Source organism: Orcinus orca, chromosome 1, assembly GCF_937001465.1.
Source record: "Orcinus orca chromosome 1, mOrcOrc1.1, whole genome shotgun sequence".
Classification (NCBI taxonomy): domain Eukaryota; kingdom Metazoa; phylum Chordata; class Mammalia; order Artiodactyla; family Delphinidae; genus Orcinus; species Orcinus orca.
Genome location: NC_064559.1, coordinates 2,654,489 through 2,674,252, shown reverse-complemented (window position 1 = coordinate 2,674,252; position 19,764 = coordinate 2,654,489). Strand labels below are relative to the sequence as shown.

Sequence of the window (19,764 nt, the reverse complement as noted above, 5' to 3'; positions counted from 1 at the left end):
CCACAGACAGGGTATTAATTCTTACACTAAGCAGGCTGGATTAACCTAGGCTAAGCAGTAATCATATATACGGTGGTGATGACCACAGGTCATTATTTTGATTACACTTGTTAAAACAATATTGAAATCACTCCAGAGATATCTCTGAGCATCCATTTTACAAAAGAAGTTGTCATAAAGTAAATTACTTAAGTAATATATATCGATACCACATAATTAAAATAGGAGTTTTTAGCCCTTCTGCCCACACTTAATCCAAAGCCCTCATGTTTCCTCTCAGTGGAAGCAGAATACAGCTATTGCTTGTGGCCCCTCTCAGTGGAAGCAGAATACAGCTATTGCTTGGGCTTGTGGCCCAAAAGTAACACTCCATGCACTGACAATTAGGTCCTGTCTGGACCAGCACTCTCAACCAGGATTTTCTGAGAATATTAAACCCTAATTGACTGAGGGTTCCATTTTATGTGATAAATTAACTTCAGAATACCACTAGTCCACTACCAACTTCGAGAGAATTGAGAAGATAATCACTAACATCATATTCTGAAGGGCTTAATTCTCTAATGGAATCCCTTATGGGAAAGGAGGCTGGGCAGGGTATTACTTCATTTGGCATTGTCCTTTGCATTTTTATGAAAGAATAGTCCAACCTAGGGGAACCTATACATCAATGAAACCACTGGACAAACCTCTTTTTCTAGTCCTTGGAAGGGATCTCACACCTCTGACTCCTGGACCCTGGCAAGAATGTTCAGATTCTAGGTCTTCAAGCATACAGATGGGCAAAGAGCTGCCTGGTGCTTTCAGGTTGGGAAACAGTGCAACACAGGGTGAACACAGATCTTTTCTTATCTCCCTAACTCAGAAAGTTTTTCTACCTTGATCAATACTGCAAGGACACTTGTCTCTTAAATTTCTTACTCAGTGCACCTTCCCTTCTGGTCTTAAATCTCTTGACTGTTTTCTGTATCTGAAGCCTTCCTGATAGTGATGGGACTCAGAGAACTTAACCTTATATTTATTAGCTCTAGCCAGGCTAAGGGGACAGAAAGAACAAAGAAAGTTAGTGTGAGATTGATCAAAAGGACCAGCTCTTGTTATCTTAACTACTTGTTCCTTTACCACATAATGCTTAATATTCTGAAATCAGGATTCAACTTCACTTAAGAAGACCCTGGGAAGTATGACTTAAGGGCCATATTCATAATAGTACTTAATAGTTTTTGAAACATTGTTTTACATGTATATCTCATTGAATATGAGAGGTAAGTAACATTATCTCCATTTAATGAATAAGGACACAAAGGCTTAAAAATAGGTGACTTGCTCAGGATTATTTAACTAATATTCCACCTAGCTGAGTATTAAACTTAGCCCCGTTTTGTTATTTCGCACTTGGCCCAGACTGAATAGCATCCTGTCTTACCTCTAGACACTTTGCTAACTCTGGATCTTTATATGTTCAAATTAATTGGGATAGTGTTGCCTGACTTTTTGCCTCCTTTGTTCAGTTCCACTGTTCCTGACTTTGTTTCCACATTATGCCAAACGTTGTTATGGAAATTTTGTAATGATGAGACCTTTTAAGAAGAACTTTTAGAACATTCTTTAAGAATCTGTGTAAATTCTTAAAGTAGAAATAATGAATGCATGATGATATCTTTCATTAAATGATAAAACATGGCATCAGTTTTCCTGTGTTTACTTTTATTAGGTGGATTTCTGTACTGCTACCCACCTTAATCCCTAGTCAAAGATATAACTTATCTAGTCTTGATGATATAAGAAATTTTTAATTAGGCTGAGAGGAAGGAAGGAAGGAAGGAGTAAAATAAATTCAGGATTTTATTGTCTTTTTTTCTATTTAAACATGAATGTTAAACTTCAGTACAATATATTAATGACATTCTTGGTCACAAATACAGCTGTTTATGAGATGTGGATGGATAGACTTAAGTGCATTTTATAGTTTTTAAGTAACTTTGTGGTGAAAGTAAATTATAACTTAAATAACATTTATATTTTAACATGCACTCCAAAATGAATCTGATGTCTCCTGAATTATATTCCATCTTCCCTCTGTAGCCATTTTTATCTCTGTCATTCATAAATTCATCCAGATCTTTTTTTAACGGAAGTGTAGTTCATTTACATCATATTAGTTTCAGGTGCACAACATGGCACTTCAAAATTTTTATAGATTATACTCTATTTAAATTCACCACAAAATAATGACTATATTTCCTTGTAGACTATCCATTTTAAACATAGCAGTTTTTACTTCCTTGCCCCTACCCCAACCTGCCTCTTCCTTCCTACCTCTCCCAAATAGTAACGGACAGTCTTTTTTCTATACCAGTGAGCCTGTTTCTGTTTTACTATATTCATTTGTTTGTTTTAATATGTAGATTCCACATATAAGTGATAATATAACAGTATTTGTCCCTGTCTGTCTGAATCATTTCACTAAGCATAATACCTTCCAGGTCTATCCATGTTGTTGCAAATGGCGGAACTTCATTCTTTTTTATAGCTGAGTAGTATTCCATTGTGTTGATTTTTTTTTTTTTTTTTGGTGTGTGTGTGCGTGTGTGTGTATCTCACATCTTCTTTAATTACTCGTTTTTTGATGGACTCTTAGATGGCTTCAATTTCTTCATTTTATAAATAAGGCTGCTATGTGTATTGCAGTGTGTGTATCTTTTTAAATTAGTGTTTTTGTGTTTTTTTGATATACACCCAGGAGTGGATATGCTGGATCATATGGTAGCTCTATTTTTAGTGTTTCGAACCACCTCCAGACTTTTATGCATAGTGACTGCCTCATTTACAATCCCACCAACAGTGTACAAGGATTCCCTTTTCTTTACATCCTGGCCAACATTTGTTATTTGTAGTCTTTTTGATGATATCCATTCTAAAAGTGTAAGGTGATATTATCATCATTGTTTTAATTTGCATTTCTCTGATGATTAACTATGTTGAGCATCTTTTCATATGCCACCTGTATGTCTGCTTTGGAAAAATGTCTATTCAGGTTCTCTACCCATTTTTTAAAATGGGTTGTTTATTTTATTTTTATTAATTAGCACCAGGTCTTAGTTGCAGCAGGCAGGCTCTTTAATTGCAGTTTACAGGCTCCTCTGTTGCAGCTCTCCAGCTCCTTAGTTGCAGCGCATGGGCTCCTTAGTTGCGACTCCAGGGCTCCTTAGTTGTGGCTTGCCAGCTCCTTAGTTGTGGCACTTGGGCTCCTTAGTTGTGGGACACAAACTTTTAGTTGCAGCATGCGTGTGGGAACCAGCTCCCTGACCAGGGATCCAGGCCCCCTGCATTGGCAGCGTAGACTCTTATCCACTGTGCTGCCAAGGAAGTCCCAAGTGGGTTGTTTATTTTTTTGATGTTGAAATGTATGAGTTCTTTTTATATTTTTTATATTAACTCCTTATCAGATATATCATTTCAAATGCATTCTCCCATTAAGTAGGTGCACTTTTTGTTTTGTTAATAATTTCTTTGCTGTGCAAAAGGTGTTTACTTTGATGTAGTCCCATTTGTTTATTTTTGCTTTTGTTTCCCTTGCCAGATAAGACATATTTAATAAAAATATAACTAAGACTGATGGCAAAGAGCTTATTGCCTGTGTTTTCCTTTAGAACTACTATGGTTTTAGGTGTTTCATTTAAATTTTTAATCCATTTTGAATTTATTTTTGTGCTTCATGTGAGAGAGTAATCCAGTTTGATTCTTTTGCATTTAACTGTCCAGTTTTCCAAACACCATTTGTTAAAGAGGCTGCCTTTTCCCCACTGTATATTCTTGCATCCTTTTCCATAGATTAATTGCCCATATAAGTTAGGGTTCATTTCTATGCTCTCTATTCTGTTCTAGTGATCTATGTGACTGGTTTTGTGCCAGCACCATACTGTTTCGATGCCTGTAATTATGTAGTATAGTTTGAAATCAGGAAATGTGCTACCTTCAGCTTTGTTCTCCTTTCTAAAACTTGTTTTGGCTTTTGGGGGTCTTTTGTGTTTCCATACAAATGTGAGAATTATTTTTTCTAGTTCTGTGAAAAATGCAATCTATCCACCAGAGGGCAGACAGCAGAAGCAAGAATTACAGTCCTGCAGCCTGTGGAACAAAAACCACATTCACAGAAAGGTACACAAGATGAAAAGGCAGAGGGCAATGTACCACATGCAGGAACAATATAAAACACCAGAAAAACAACTAAATGAAGTGGAGATAGGCAACGTTCCAGAAAAAGAATTCAAAATAATGACAGTGAAGATGATCCAGGACCTCAGAAAAAGAATGGAGGCAAATATCGAGAAGATGGAAGAAATGTCTAAGAAAGACCTAGAAGAATTAAAGAACAAACAAACAGAGATGAACAATACAATAACTGAAATGAAAATTACACTAGAAGGAATCAATAGCAGAATAACTGAGGCAGAAGAACAGATAAGTGACCTGGAAGACAGAACGGTGGAATTCACTGTTGTGGAACAGAATAAAGAAAAAAGAATGAAAAGAAATGAAAACAGCCTAAGAGACCTCTGGGACAACATTAAATGCAACATTTGCATTATGGGGGTCCCAGAAGGAGAGGAGAGAGAGAAAGGACTCAAAAAACTATTTGAAGAGATTATAGTCGAAAACTTCCCTAACATGGGAAAGGAAATAGCCATCCAAGTCCAAGAAGCGCAGAGAGTCCCATACAGGATAAACCCAAGGAGAAACACGCTGAGACACATAGTAATCATATTGGCAAAAATTAAAGACAGAGAAAAATTATAGAAAGCAGCAAGGGAAAAGCAGCAAGTAACATACAAGGGAACTCCCGTAAGGTTAACAGCTGATGTCTCAGCAGAAACTCCACAAGCCAGAAGGGAATGGCATGATATACTTAAAGTGATGAAAGGGAAGAAGCTACAACCAAGATTACTCAACCCAGCAAGGATCTCATTCAGATTCGGTGGAGAAATCAAAAGCTTTACAGACAAGCAAAAGCTACGAGAATTCACACCACCGAACCAGCTCTACAACAAATGCTAAAGGAACTTCTCTAAGTGGGAAACACAAGAGAAGAAAAGGACCTACAAAAACAAACCCAAAACAATTAAGAAATTGGTAATAGGAATATACATATCAATAATTACCTTAAATGTGAATGGATTAAATCCTCCAACCAAAAGACACAGACTTCCTGAATGAATACAAAAACAAGTCCCATATATATGCTGTCTACAAGAGACCCACTTCAGACCTAGGGACACATACAGACTGAAAGTGAGGGGATGGAAAAATATATTCCATGCAAACGGAAATCAAAGGAAAGGTGGAGTAGCAATACTCATATCAGGTAAAATAAATTTTAAAGAATGTTACAAGAGACAAGGAAGGACACTACATAATGATCAAGGGATCAATCCAAGAAGAAGATATAACAATTCTAAATATATATGCACCCAATATAGGAGCACCTCAATACATAAGGCAACAGCTAACAGCTCTAAAAGAGGAAATCGACAGTAACACAATAATAGTGGGGGACTTTAACACCTCACTTACACCAATGGACAGATCATCCAAACAGAAAATTAATAAGGAAACACAAGCTATAAATGACACAATAGACCAGTAAGATTTAATTGAAATTTACAGGACATTCCATCCAAAAACAGCAGATTACACTTTCTTCTCAAGTGTGCATGGAACATTCTCCAGGATAGATCACATCTTGGGTCACAAATCAAAACTTAGTAAATTTAAGAAAATTGAAATCATATCAAGCATCTTTTGTGACCACTATGCTGTGAGATTAGAAATGAATTACAGGGAAATAAATGTAAAAAACAAAAACAAATGGAGGCTAAACCATATGTTACTAAATAACCAAAAGATCACTGAAGAAATCAAAGAGGAAATCAAAAAAATACCTATAGACAAATGACAATGAAAACACAACAATCCAAAACCTGTGGGATGCAGCAAAAGCAGTTCTAAGAGGGAAGTTTATAGCTATACAAGCCTACCTCAAGAAACAAGAAAAATCTCAAGTAAACAGTCTAACTTTACACCTAAAGGAGCTAGAGAAAGAAGAACAAACAAAACCCAAAGTTAGGAGAAGGAAAGAAATCATAAAGATCAGAGCAGAAATAAATGAAATAGAAACAAAAGAAACAATAGCAAAGATCAATAATACTAAAAGCTGGTTCTTTGAGAAGATAAACAAAATTGATAAACCATTAGCCAGACTCATCAAGAAAAAGAGGGAGAGGACTCAAATCAAGAAAATTAGAAATGAAAAAGGAGAAGTTACAACAGACATTGCAGAAATACAAAGCATCCTAAGAGACTACTACAAGCAACTCTACGCTAATAAAATAGACAACCTGGAAGAAATGGACAAATTCTTAGAAAGGTGTAACTGTCCAAGACTGAACCAGGAAGAAATAAAAAATGTGAACAGACCAATCACAAGTAATGAAATTGAAACTGTGATTAAAAATCTTCCAACAAAGAAAAGTCCAGGACCAGATGACTTCACAGGTGAATTCTATCAAACATTTCAAGAAGAGCTAACATCCATCCATCTCAAAGTCTTCCAAAAAATTGCAGAGGAAGGAACACTCCCAAACTCATTCTATGAGGCCACCATCACCCTGATACCAGAACCAGACAAAGATACTACAAAAAAAGAAAATTACTCTCTGATGAATATAGATGCAAAAATCCTCAACAAAATACTAGCAAACAGAATTCAACAACACATTAAGAGTATCATACACCACGATCACGTGGGATTTATCCCAGGGATGCAAGGATTCTTCAATATATGCAAATCAATCAATGTGATACACCATATTAACAAATTGAAGAATAAAAACCATATGATCATCTCAATAGATGCAGAAAAAGCTTTTGACAAAAATTCAACACCCATTTATGATAAAAGCTCTCCAGAAAGTGGGGATAGAGCGAACCTACCTCAATATAATAAAGGCCATATACGACAATCCCACAGCAAACATCATTCTCAATGGTGAAAAACTGAAAGCATTTCCTCTAAGATCAGGAAAAAGACAAGGATATCCACTGTCACCACTATTATTCAACATAGTTTTGGAAGTCCTAGCCATGGCAATCAGAGAAGAAAAAGAAATAAAAGGAATACAAATTGGAAAAGAAGTAAAACTGTCATTGTTTGCAGATGACATGATACTATACTTAGAGAATCCTAAAGATGCCACCAGAAAACTACTAGAGCTCGTCAATGAATTTGGTACAGTTGCAGGATACAAAATTAATGCACAGAAATCTCTTGCATTCCGATATACTAGTGATGAAAACTCTGAAAGAGAAATTAAGGAAACACTTCCATTTACCATTGAAACAAAGAGAATAAAATACCTTGAAGTAGGGCTTCCCTGGTGGTGCAGTGGTTGAGAGTCCACCTGCTGATGCAGGGGACACGGGTTCGTGCCCCGGTCCAGGAAGATCCCACATGCCGTGGAGGGGCTGGGCCTGTGAGCCATGGCCGCTGAGCCTGCGCGTACGGAGCCTGTGCTCCGCAATGGGAGAGGCCACAACAGTGAGAGGCCCGCATACCGCAAAAAAAAAAAAATACCTTGGAATAAACCTGCCTAGGGAGACAAAAGATCTGTATGCAGAAAACTATAAGACACTGATGAAAGAAATTAAAGATGATACTGAAAGATGGAGAAATATATACCATGTTCTTGGATTGGAAGAATCAATATTGTGAAAATGACTATACTACCCAAAGTAATCTACAGATTCAATGCAATCACTGTCAAATTACCAATGGCATTTCTTACGGAACTAGAACAAAAAATCTTAAAATTTGTGTGGAGACACAGAAGACCCAAAATGGCCAAAGCAGTCTGGAGGGAAAAAAGCGGAGCTGGAGGAATCAGAATCCCTGACTTCAGACTATGCTACAAAACTACAGTCATCAAGACAATATGGTACTGGCACAAAAATAGAAATACACATCAATGAAACAAGATAGAAAGCCCAGAGATAAACCCATGCACCTATGGTCAACTAATCTATGACAAAGTAGGTAGGGTTATACAATGGAGAAAAGACAGTCTCTTCAATAAGTGGTGCTGGGAAAACTGGACAGCTACATGTAAAAGAATGAAATTAGAGCACTCCCTAACACCATACACAAAAATAAACTCAAAATGGATTAAATACCTAAATGTAAGACCAGACACTATAAAACTCTTAGAGGAAAACATAGGAAGAACACTCTTTGACATAAATCACAGCAAGATCTTTTTTGATCCACCTCCTAAAATAATGGAAATAAAAAACAAAATAAACAAATGGGACCTAATGAAACTTAAAAGCTTTTGCACAGCAAGGGAAACCATAAAAAAGATGAAAAGACAACCCTCAGAATGGGAGAAAATATTTGCAAACGAGTCAACGGACAAAGGATTAATCTCCAAAGTATATAAAGAGCTCATGCTGCTCAATATTAAAAAAACAAACAATCCAATCCAAAAATTGGCAGAAGACCTAAATAGACATTTCTCCAAAGAAGACATACAGATGGCCAAGAAGCATATGAAAAGCTGCTCAACATCACTAATTATTAGAGAAATGCAAATCAAAACTACAATGAGATATCACCTCACACCCATTAGAATGGCCATCATCAGAAAATCTACATACATCAAATGGTGGAGAGGGTGTGGAGAAAAGGGAACCCTGTTGCACTGTTGGTGGGAATGTAAATTGATACAGCCACTATGGAGAACCGTGTGGGGGTTCTTTAAAAAACTAAAAATAGAATTACCATATGACCCAGCAATCCCACTACTGGGCATATACCCAGAGAAAACCATAATTCAAAAAGACACATGCACCCCAGTGTTCACTGCAGCACTTTTTACAATAGCCAGGTCATGGAAGCAACCTAAATGCTCGTCGACAGACGAATGGATAAAGAAGATGTGGTACATGTATACAATGGAATATTACTCAGCCATAATTAGGAACGAAATTGGGTCATTTGTTGAGACAAGTGGATGGATTTAGAGACTGTCATACAGAGTGAAGTAAGTCAGAAAGAGAAAAACGAATATCGTGTATTAACACATATATGTGGAACCTAGAAAAATGGTAGAGATGAACCAGTTTGCAGGGCAGAAATTGAGACACAGATGTAGAGAACAAACTTATGGACACCAAGGGGTGAAAGTGGTGGGGGTGGGGGTGGGGGTGGGATGAATTGGGAGTTTGGGATTGACATGTATACCCTGATGTGTATAAAATTGATGACAAAAAAAAAAAAAAAAGCAGATGAAAACATTCAGACCTCTAGGCAGAGACTGCATCAGAACAAAGATCTTGGGGAAAAAATGCAATATGTATTTTGATAGGGGTTGCATTGAAGCTGTAGATTGATTAGATAGTATAGTCATTTTAGCAATATTAGTTCTTCCAATCTAAGACCATGGTATATCTTTCCATCTGTTTGTGTTTTATTTTCTTTCATCAGCATGTTACAGTTTTACGATTACAGGTCTTTTACGTTCTTAGATTTATTGTGAGGTATTTTTTTATTCTGCTGCAATTATAAATGGGATAGTTTTCTTAATTTCTCTCTCTGATAGTTTGTTGTAAATTTATAGGGATGCAATAGATTTCTATATATTTATTTTAAATTCTGCAATTTTACTGAATTCATTGATGAGTTCTAATTGGTTTTTGGTGGCATCTTTAGGATTTTCTATATATAGTATCCTGTTCTCTGAAAACAATAACAGTTTTACTTCTTTTCCAATTAGAATTCCTCTTTTTTCTTGTCTGACTGCTGTGGCTAGGACTTCCAATACTATGGTGAATAAAATTGGTGAGAGTTCGCATTCTTTTCTTCTTTGTGATCTTATAGGAAAGAAGTTCATGTTTTCACCCTTGAGTATGATGTTAGCTGTGGGTTTGTCATATATGGTTTTTATTATGTTGAGGTTTGTTCCCTCTATACCCACTTTGTTGAGTGTTTTTTTTTATCATAAAAGAATATTGAATTTTGTCAAAAGCTTTTTCTGCATCTGTTGAGATAACCATATAATTTTTATTCTTTAATTTGTTAATGTGGTATATCACATCGATTAATTTGCAGATTTTGTACCATTCTTGATACCGTGGGATATATTTCACTTGATCATGATTTATGATGTTGTTAATGTATTATTGAATTCTGTTTCTTAATATATTGTGGATTTTTGCATCTGTGTTTTATCAGTGATATTGGCCTGTAATTTTATTTTTTTGTGGTATCTTTTTCTGGTTTTGTTATCAGAGTGATGGTGGTCTCAGAAAATGATTTTTGAAGCATTTCTTCCTCTGCAGTTTTTTGGAGTAGTTGGAGAAGGATGGGTGTTAACTCTTGTTTAAATGTTTGGTAGAATTCACTTTTGAAGCCATCTTGTCCTGAACTTTTGTTTTTTGGGATTTTTTAGATTACTGATTCAATTTCATTACTAGTATTTGGTCAGCTTATATTTTCTATTTATTCCAGACTCAGCCTTGTGAGATTGCACACTTCTAGGAATTTGTCCATTCCTTCTAGGTTGTCCATTTATTGGCATATAATTTTTCATAGTTTTCTCTTATGATCATTTTATTTCCCTGTGGTGTCAGTTGTAATAACTTCTTTTTCATTTATGATTTTATTTATTTGGTCCCTCTTTTTTTTCTCATGAGTCTGGCTAAAGTTTTATTGATTTTGTTTCTCTTTTCAAAGGACCAGTGCTTAGTTTCATCAATCTTTTCTCTACCTTTTATTTTCTTAGTCTCTATTTCATTTATTTCCACTCTGAACTTTGTTATTTCTTTTCTTTTATTAACTTTGGGTTTTGTTTTCTTCTTTTTCCAGTTCCTTTAGGTATAAGGTTATGTTGTTTATTTCAGATTTTTCTTGTTTCCTGAGGTAGGCTTTTATTACTATAAATTTCCATCTTAGAACTTCTCCTAACCATAGATTTTGGATCATTGTGTTTTTATTTTTATTTTATTTTTTTGTCTCCAGGTATTTTTAAAATTTCCCCTTTGATTTCTTAAGTGACTCATTGGTTTTTCAGTAGCATATTGTTTAGCCTCTATGTATTCTTTTTTTTTTGCAGTCTTAACTTTTTTATTTGATTGGTTTTTTGTAGTTGATATCTAGTATCATAATGGTGTGGTCAAAAAAAAATGCTTGGTATGATTTTAATATTCGTAAACTTACTGAGACTTGTTCTGTGGCCCAGCATGTGATCTGTCCTGGAGAATGTTTCATATACACTTGAAAAATTGTGCATTATGCTGCCTCTGGATGAAATTTTCTTTATTTATCTATTAACTCTATTTTGTCTAAGGTGCCATTTAAGGCCAGTGTTTCCTTCTTGATTTTCTGTCTGGATAAACTGTCCATTGATATAAGTGGGGTTTAAAGTCCCCTAATATTATTGTGTTACTGTCAATTTCTTCCTTTATGTCTGTTACTATTTGCTTTATGTATTTAGGAGGTCCTATGTTGGGAACATACACATTTACAGTTGTTATATCTTCTTGGACTGATGCCTTTATCATTATGCAATGTCCTTCTTTGTCTCTTGTTACAGTGTTTGTTTTAAAGTCTATTTTGTCTAATATAAGCACTGCTACCCCAACTTTCTTTACCTTTCAGTTTTCGTGGAATACCTTTTTCCATCCTCCCACTTTCACTCTGTCTATGTCTTTAGATCTGATGTGAGTTTCTTATAGGCAGTGTATATGGACATATGTATATGGGTCTTGTTTTGTATCCATTCAGCCACTCTATGTCTTTTGAATGGAGTATTTAGTTCATTTACATTTAAAGTAATTATTTTTAGAGGTGTACTTATTGCCATTTGTCAATTGTTATTGGGTTGTTTTTGTAGTCTTTTTTTCCCTTTCTTCTTTTGCTGTCTTCCCTTCTGATTTAATTACTATGTTTAGTGTTATGTTTGGAATCCTTTCTTTTATTGTACCTGTGTATCTATTATAGATTTTTGGTTTGTCTTTACCAGATCATTTGTATATAGCAATCTGTTCATATATGTGATTGAGTTGATGATCTCTTAAGGTCAAACACATTTTACCAACCTTGAGTTTTTACACATTTAATGATTTTTGAGATCCTATTTTACAATATTTTTGTTTTATGTATCCTTTAACTACTTATTGTGGACATAGATGATTTTACTGCTTTTGCCTTTTCACCTTCCTGCTGGCTTTATAATGGTTGATCTACCATCTTTATTGAATATTTCCTTTTACCAATGAGATTTTTCTTTCCATAATTTTCATGCTTTTAGTTGTAGTCTTTTATTTCCTGCTTAGATGTATTCCTTTAACATTTCTTTTCCAGTCGGTTTAGTGGGGCTAAACTCATTTAGCTTTTGCTTGTCTGTAAAACTCTTTATTTCTCCTTAAAATCAGAATGATAGCCTTTCTGGGTAGATGTTTCTGTTATAGGTCTTTTCCTTTCATCACTTTAAAAATAGCATGTCATCACTTCTGGCCTGCAGAGTTTCCACTGCAAAATCAGCTGATTGTCTTATGGCAGTTCCCTTGTATGTAACTGGTTGTTTTTTCCTGGCTGTTTTTAATATTCTCTCTTTAATTTTTGCTCTTTTAATTACTGTGTGTCTTGGTATGGTCCTCTTTGGGTTGGTTTTGTTTTAGACTCTGTGTTTCCTGGTAATGGATTTCTCTTTTCTTTCCCAGGTTAATGAATTTTCAGCTATCATGTCTTCAAATATGTTCTCTGCTCCTTTCTCTTTTTTCTCCTTCTGTGATCCCTATAATGATAATATCAGTATGCTTGATTTTTGCCAGTGGTTTCTTAAGCTGTGCTAATTTTTTTTTTTTTCCTTTCAGCTTAGGTGATTTGCACTACTCTCTTCCAGTTCACTGACCCATTCCTCTGTGTCATCTGGTCTACTTTTGATTCCTTCTAGTGTATTTTTTACTTTAGTTATTGTATTCTTTAGCTTTGTTTTGTTCTTCTTTATATTTTCTAAATCTTTGTTAAACTTCTCACTGTGTTTACCCATTTTTCTCCCAAGTTCTCTGAGCATCTTTATGATTATTATCATGAACTGTTTATTGGGTAGATTACTTATCTCCACTTTGCTTAACTCTCCTTCTGGGCTTTATGTTGTTTTTTTGTTTCAAAAATATTCTTCTGTCTGTCATTTCATTTTGCCTGATTCCCAGTTTTTATTTCTGTGTATTAGGAAGGTTAGTTACATTTCTCAATCTTGGAAATGTGGCCTTATGCTTGAGATGTCATATGGGGTCCAGCAGCACACTCTCCTTTGTTCACCAGAACTGTATGCTGTAGAGGTGCCTTGTATGTGGGCTTCATGGGCCCTTCTGTTGTGGCAGGGCCAACTAGTGTGGGCATACTTGTAGGCATGACTGGCTCCAGGCTAGTTGGTTGCCAGGCCCTGCATAGCCCAGAAACTATCAACTGCTGCTGGGTGGGGCCAGGATATAAGGTGGCTGACTTTGTGGTCCTGGGAGTCAGAGGTTGCTGTTGGCCCCTGGGGTTGGGGCCAGATCCCTGGACTGCTGGCTGCATGACTTATTGTGTCTTAGAGCTGGTGTTCACTTGGGGCTGGGCTGGGGCCCAGGGTGTCTAGAGACTGGTGCTGTCTCACTGGTGGGTAAGGTCGGCTCCTGGGGCTAGTGCCCAGTCCACTGGTGGGCAGGGCCAAGTATTGAGCCTCCTCAGGAATGGGACCAGTTCCTGTGTCTGCAGGGGTTGTTCATGGGGGCCTATGGCTGCTGCCTGCCTTCTGGTGGGTGATGCTGTGTTCCCTGCTGGGCCTGGGGCAGTCCCAGGACTAGTGCCGACCAGCTGGCTGGAGGGTCTGGTCCTGGTGCTAATAAGGTAGAGGGAGGACTCCAAAATGGCACTTGCCAGCTCCAGTGTCCTTGTGGTAGAGTAAGTTCTCCAAAATAGCTGCCGCTGGTGTCTATTTCCCCAGGATGAGTCCTACTTTCCTCCTGCCTCTCTGGGAGGCTCTCTAAGATCAGCAAGTGGGTCTGACCCAGGCTACTTTCAAATTACTGCTTCTGCTCTGAGTCTCAGAACATGTGAGATTTTGTGTGTGACCTTTAAGAGTGGGGTCTGTATTTCCCACAGCCCTTTGGCTCTCCTGAAAACAAGCCCCATTGGCCTTCAAAGATGAATTCTGGGAGCTCATCTTCCTGGTGCAGGACCCCTGGCCAGGGAGCCTGATATGGGGCTTGGACCCCTAGCTTCTTGAGGAGAACCTGTGCAATTTTAAGTATCCTCTCATTTGAGGTTCTCTTCCTTGGGAGTTTTGGTAGCTTACCTGAGAGTATGGGTCTTGACTATACTACACCTCCGCCTCTCCTACCATTCTCATTGTGATTCCTTCTTTATATCGATAGCTGTGGAAGATCTTTTCTGCTAGTCTTCAGGTTGTTCTCATCAATAGCTGCTCTGTAAATAGTTGTAATTTTGGTGTGCCCATTGGAGGAGGTGGGCTCAGCGTCTTCCTACTCCTCCATCTTGGCCACACTTTTTAGACAGTCAGTACTGACTTTTGATTGAGTAACTAGTTCTCCTACATATTGCCTGCCATCCTATAGTATTCATGGCTGGCTTGTGACATGGTGATTTGTAGAGCTCCAAACTAAAATCTCTAAAAATAATAAATGGATGTTTGAGCATTAGCAAGCCTCCATGGTGTCTCATGGCAGCATTATGATAAACATTTAAGTAGTATTGTTTCATTAATCTTCACCCCTGATAATATGTATACTACTATCTTTTTTTCCATTAAAAAATGAGAAAGCTAAGTCTTAGAGTAACAAAGTAACTTACCTGTTCATACAGCTTGCAGGTAGCGCAGCCAGGACCAAACTTAGATCTGACAGTCCTAAGTGCATGTTCATAATCACTCTGCTGTTTGGATTGAAACTGAAATGTGTTGACAGCTGGAAGCAAATGCATTTGTAAAAGGTCTGGTCAATTTAATCAGCTCATCGGTTTTTGACTGAGATTTGACTCTTTGACTTAAGTAAGAAAACTTACCCAGTTCCTAACACTGATGATTATTTCCAGATTAAGTAATTTTGTAGCTAGAAGAAATCTTACAAATCACCTGCTTCTAACTTTTTATTTTAAGGGTTAATTAAATAAGACTGAGAGAGAGCCTCCGTGACCAAAGGCATGCCCCGTTTTACTGCCCATAGTCTACTGTTATGTCATCCCATGCTCAAAATCTCCTCACCTTCAGAAACAGGCTCATGAGTGTGAAAACACATTCTGACCCTGTATAACTCAATATCATCCTTATGAAGATAGATAGATAGATAGATAGATAGATAGATAGATAGAGATAGATATGTAGATAGATAGGTAGGTAGATAGATAATCTTCTTTTGGGATGCTCGTGATATCTGAGTCTTTTGGCCTTAAATTAAATCGCCCTAAAGAGTTTTAATATTTATTAGAGTTACTTTTTTAGTATCTTGCTGTGTAGCTTGCTTTTTTGTTTGTCTGCTTTTAGCATTCTCCTCATCCATTTTCCATTGCTTATAGTCGGAAAGCAGATGATAAAGCATGTTAAAACCTGCTTATTATAAAAATAGTCTCTGAGTGAATGCTTAAATGAGTTTAGAATGATGTGTTTTTTATATGTGGCCTTTGTGACTGATTTTAGCTTTTAAAAACTAGATTATATTGGGTCTTTGTTTTTGTTTTGTTTTGTTTGTTTGCTTATTCTATGTCATGATAAGGTTCATGTGTAAATCATATCTGAATTAAGATAAAAACAGCTGAATACATTTTGATGATCACATTTTCAATCTAGAACACAAATCCTATTTTTACATGGAGTTTAAAATTTTTTTCTGCTGTGGAACTTATGGCTCAGGAACATTGAAGATTTTAAAATACAACCACAGAGGTCACTTTTAATTCCCAGATTCCTAACCTTGCTACTTTGGGATCCAGCGAACTGAGAGATGGACCTTAATTCAGCACCCAGCCAGAGGTGATGATTGTCACATCCAGGGATCTTAGGTGATTAAAGTGGGAGTCAGAGAGGTTTCCATGTCCATCTAAGCTGGCCTAGTTTAAACCATTAAGCTGATGATAAAAGGGTTTACAGGCTGATACTAGGCAAGGCAAAGCAGCTTATTCCTCATTTCTCAGCATTGTGTCAAGTAAATGAAGGACAAACAACAACAAAATAAAGCCATAAAAGTGTATATTTTTTCATGTTTCTATAATTGGATGAAATATTTTATTACATGTGAAGAACTGAATATTGTTGCGGTCTTTGGGGGGTCTGATTAAAAAAAAAAAAACAGACTTCCTTTCCTAGGTGAATTCTGAACCCACTGAATATCACAACCAAAGAGTAAAGCAGTTAGAGGTCACGGTATCACCTTGATCGCTGACAAAGCTATTATATTGAAGAGTGTTTGTGAACACAGGAGACTTAATCCTAAAACCCAGTCCTTAACAGACTACTCACCCACTGGGGTAGGCCTCTCCACATCAGCAGATTTGGATATGGGCTTCCCTACAGGAAAGGGATGGGCTCTGTAGGCCAATTTCTCATTCCCAACTCTTTTACCTGATAAGTCAGCGCAGCTCCCCAGAGTGGAGTGAGTTAGGGAACAGAGAGAGGCAGGAGAATTAGGCTAATGGTGCTCCCTCCACATGGAAAAGGAACATAAGGAGTGGAGAATATGCAGCTCAAAGTATCAGGGGTGTGGTGTGTGTAGACATCTGAAGTCCAATATTTATTGTCTGTGTGTGGTGTTTTATATATGCTGTATCATTTAATAAAATACTGTACTCCTCCCACCCCAACCCAACCCTACAAAGGTTGTGGAATAGTTGTTATAAATATTATTATATACATTTTACACATGAGGAAACGAAACCTTAGAGAAGTTGCTTAGCTTGCTCAAAGTGTCATGAATGATAATGAGAAGATCTGAAACCCATTTTCCCACATCTTAGTTTCTCATGTTAATAAATCTGAAAATACTTATCCAGGCAAATAAGATCTCTTCATTGAAAACTGTTCTGAAGCCGTGTTGATTGATGATTACTTGATACAACATTTAGACTGTGATTTTTTAAAACTTTTTATTTTGAAATAATTTCAGATTTACAGAAAAGATGCAACAATCTTACAGAGAAGTCCCTGTATGCCCTTTATTCAGCTTCCTCTAATTTCATCATGTTATATAATGATAACATAATTTTCAAAAATGGGAAATTGATATTGGTACTACACTATTAACTAAACGACAAACCTTACTCAAATTTCACTACTCACCCATTGTTTTCAATATTGACTGAATTTTTTGAAGGCAGCAAGTGTATTATATTCATATTCACATCCGTAGTGCCCTCTGTAAGTCTGGTCTAGAATCAGTCATAAGTAACTGCTTGTGAGATGAGTAAATAATAGATTTTGAGTTTCATACTATCAATACAACTTGTGTATATTTGTGTGTATATGTGTGCCACAGGCTTAGAAGCACATACAAAAGTCTGAAGCTGTGATTTGAATGAATGTTATTCAGAACTAAGTTCCACATTAGACTTGGTAAAGCAAAGCCATTTAAAACTGAAAAATTTTCAAAAACAAAAGAGAATGTACTAATCAGATTGAAAGAAAGATACATACATTGGAAGGTACTAAATTAGCAAAAGGCTATGGTGTGACATTCATTTTATTACTTTTGTACATGTGTGTGCATGCATGTAGATTTCATATGTCAGTTTAGTAAATGCCTGGGCAAGAGAAGAAGCAGTTGCTGACAGTCAGTCCTGTATTTCTAGTCAGGTTGTGGATTTATGTTAAACCAAATCATATAAACTCTCTTGTTTGAAGAGAAAATCCAAATTGATGCTTTTTTTTTTTTTTTTTTGTGGTACGCGGGCCTCTCACTGTTGTGGCCTCTCCCGTTGCGGAGCACAGGCTCCGGACGTGCAGGCTCAGCAGCCATGGCTCATGGGCCCAGCCGCTCCGCGGCATGTGGGATCCTCCTGGACTGGGGCACGAACCCGTGTCCCCTGCATCGGCAGGCGGACTCGCAACCACTGCGCCACCAGGGAAGCCCCAAATTGATGCTTTTAAGTCTTCTATTTTCTTTTGCACTGACTTCAGTAGAGATAACATTAATGAAATGTGGATCTTGTTATCACAATGTTTTCTGATCATTTATAACCAAAGAATGTGAAACCAGGAGAGAGGCAATATTCCAAGCACAAAATTCTTCTTAAGCTTAATGAACTCTGAAATAGCCACCTTTCTTTCTGTTTTCGCAATCATCTTTTAACCAAACTGAAAATATTAATGTGACAAAGTATAGAAAGACAAGAATATGGCATTATTCTTAGGGAAAACAGGTATACAAAATTCTTATGAGGACTGATTTTTCTCAAAAAGTTCAACTTTTAAAACGTTTTAATTATTTTATTATTGTTATTTAGATGGAAGACGTCATAGCACGCATGCAAGATGAAAAAAATGGAATTCCTATTCGTACCGTCAAAAGCTTTCTTTCCAAGATACCTAGTGTCTTCTCTGGTAAGTTTGCATTCAATGTAACACTATTTTCTCCAGCACTTTTCATATAACTATGTAAAATCTATTCTAGTCATTTACTATTGACGCTCTCTCTAACTCATTATTCAATAATTACTTATAAAAATTTATGTCATGTTCAACATCATGTTGGATACTTGACTTGATAGTAAAACAAATCAAAACAGCAAAAAAAAGAAAAATTCATGACCTTACCCAAAAGTAGTTGCAAAGACATAATGAACAAATGTGAAATAACAGAAAAAATATATATATATATTAAAATATAGATGTATGAAACAGTGTGCTGTAGATTATATACAAAAGTTAGGAAGGTGACAAAAATCAATGAAGAGGCAAGAAAGGGTTCCTGAAGAGCAGTGATAAGCTGAGTTTGAAAAATGAGGAATTATATCAGCCTCAAGACTACTACCTCAACCAATTCTGCATGCAAAACTGGGAGTGACCAAACTGCTAAGAACAGGGTGGATAGATGGGAACAGGTAGAGTTGGGTCAAATAAGGAGGGTCTAGGGTCTTTGAAAGCCAACCAAAGAATCTAATTCTGATATAACAGAAAATATGGAGATACCTACAATTTTTGCAGAGAATGTTATGATGAAAGTGCTTGGGGTGAATTGATATTCAGTAAGGGTCCTTGTCACTGTGATAGGTATAAGGCTCTTGTAGGAATAGTTTGAATGCTAAGGATCTGATAGCCAGGGAGTGGAGGAATAGAGAGGAAAAAGCATGAGGATTTGGTGAATAACTAAATATATAGGATATAAGATGACATGAACCAATGGTTTTTGTTTTTTAATTGGGTGATTGTGAGATATAGGAATTATTATTAGAAATAGGGAAACGCCACAGATTTGGTTGAAAGTGACTAGAGAAGCCCTAGAGAAAATGGATAATAATAAGTTAGAAATAGGTGCTCTGGCTCCAGGAGACAGTGAATGGCCAAGCTCTGGGGACTCGGGTGTGCTTTGTCCTTGGATGGCATGACTTAGAGAAGAGACAGAATCAGAAAGACCCAAACCTTCGCAGCCAGTAAGGAGAGTAAGGAGGCTGGTGCTGAGCATGTGGAGGGGAGGGTGCTTGATGGAATTCATGAATAA

The 19,764-nt window shown here is 36.7% G+C and overlaps 1 protein-coding gene across 9 annotated transcripts in view; it reads left to right on the top strand.

The window, feature by feature from the left end:
• The window catches only part of RGS7 (regulator of G protein signaling 7), a 603,142-nt gene that overhangs the window by 280,531 nt on the left and 302,847 nt on the right, over positions 1–19,764 (top strand). For all 9 annotated transcript variants that reach the window (XM_033412379.2, XM_033412378.2, XM_012538138.3 and 6 more), the window contains one exon: positions 18,551–18,647. In XM_033412379.2, coding sequence (XP_033268270.1) covers positions 18,551–18,647 — 97 coding nt within the window. The remainder of the gene's footprint in view (positions 1–18,550; positions 18,648–19,764) is intronic.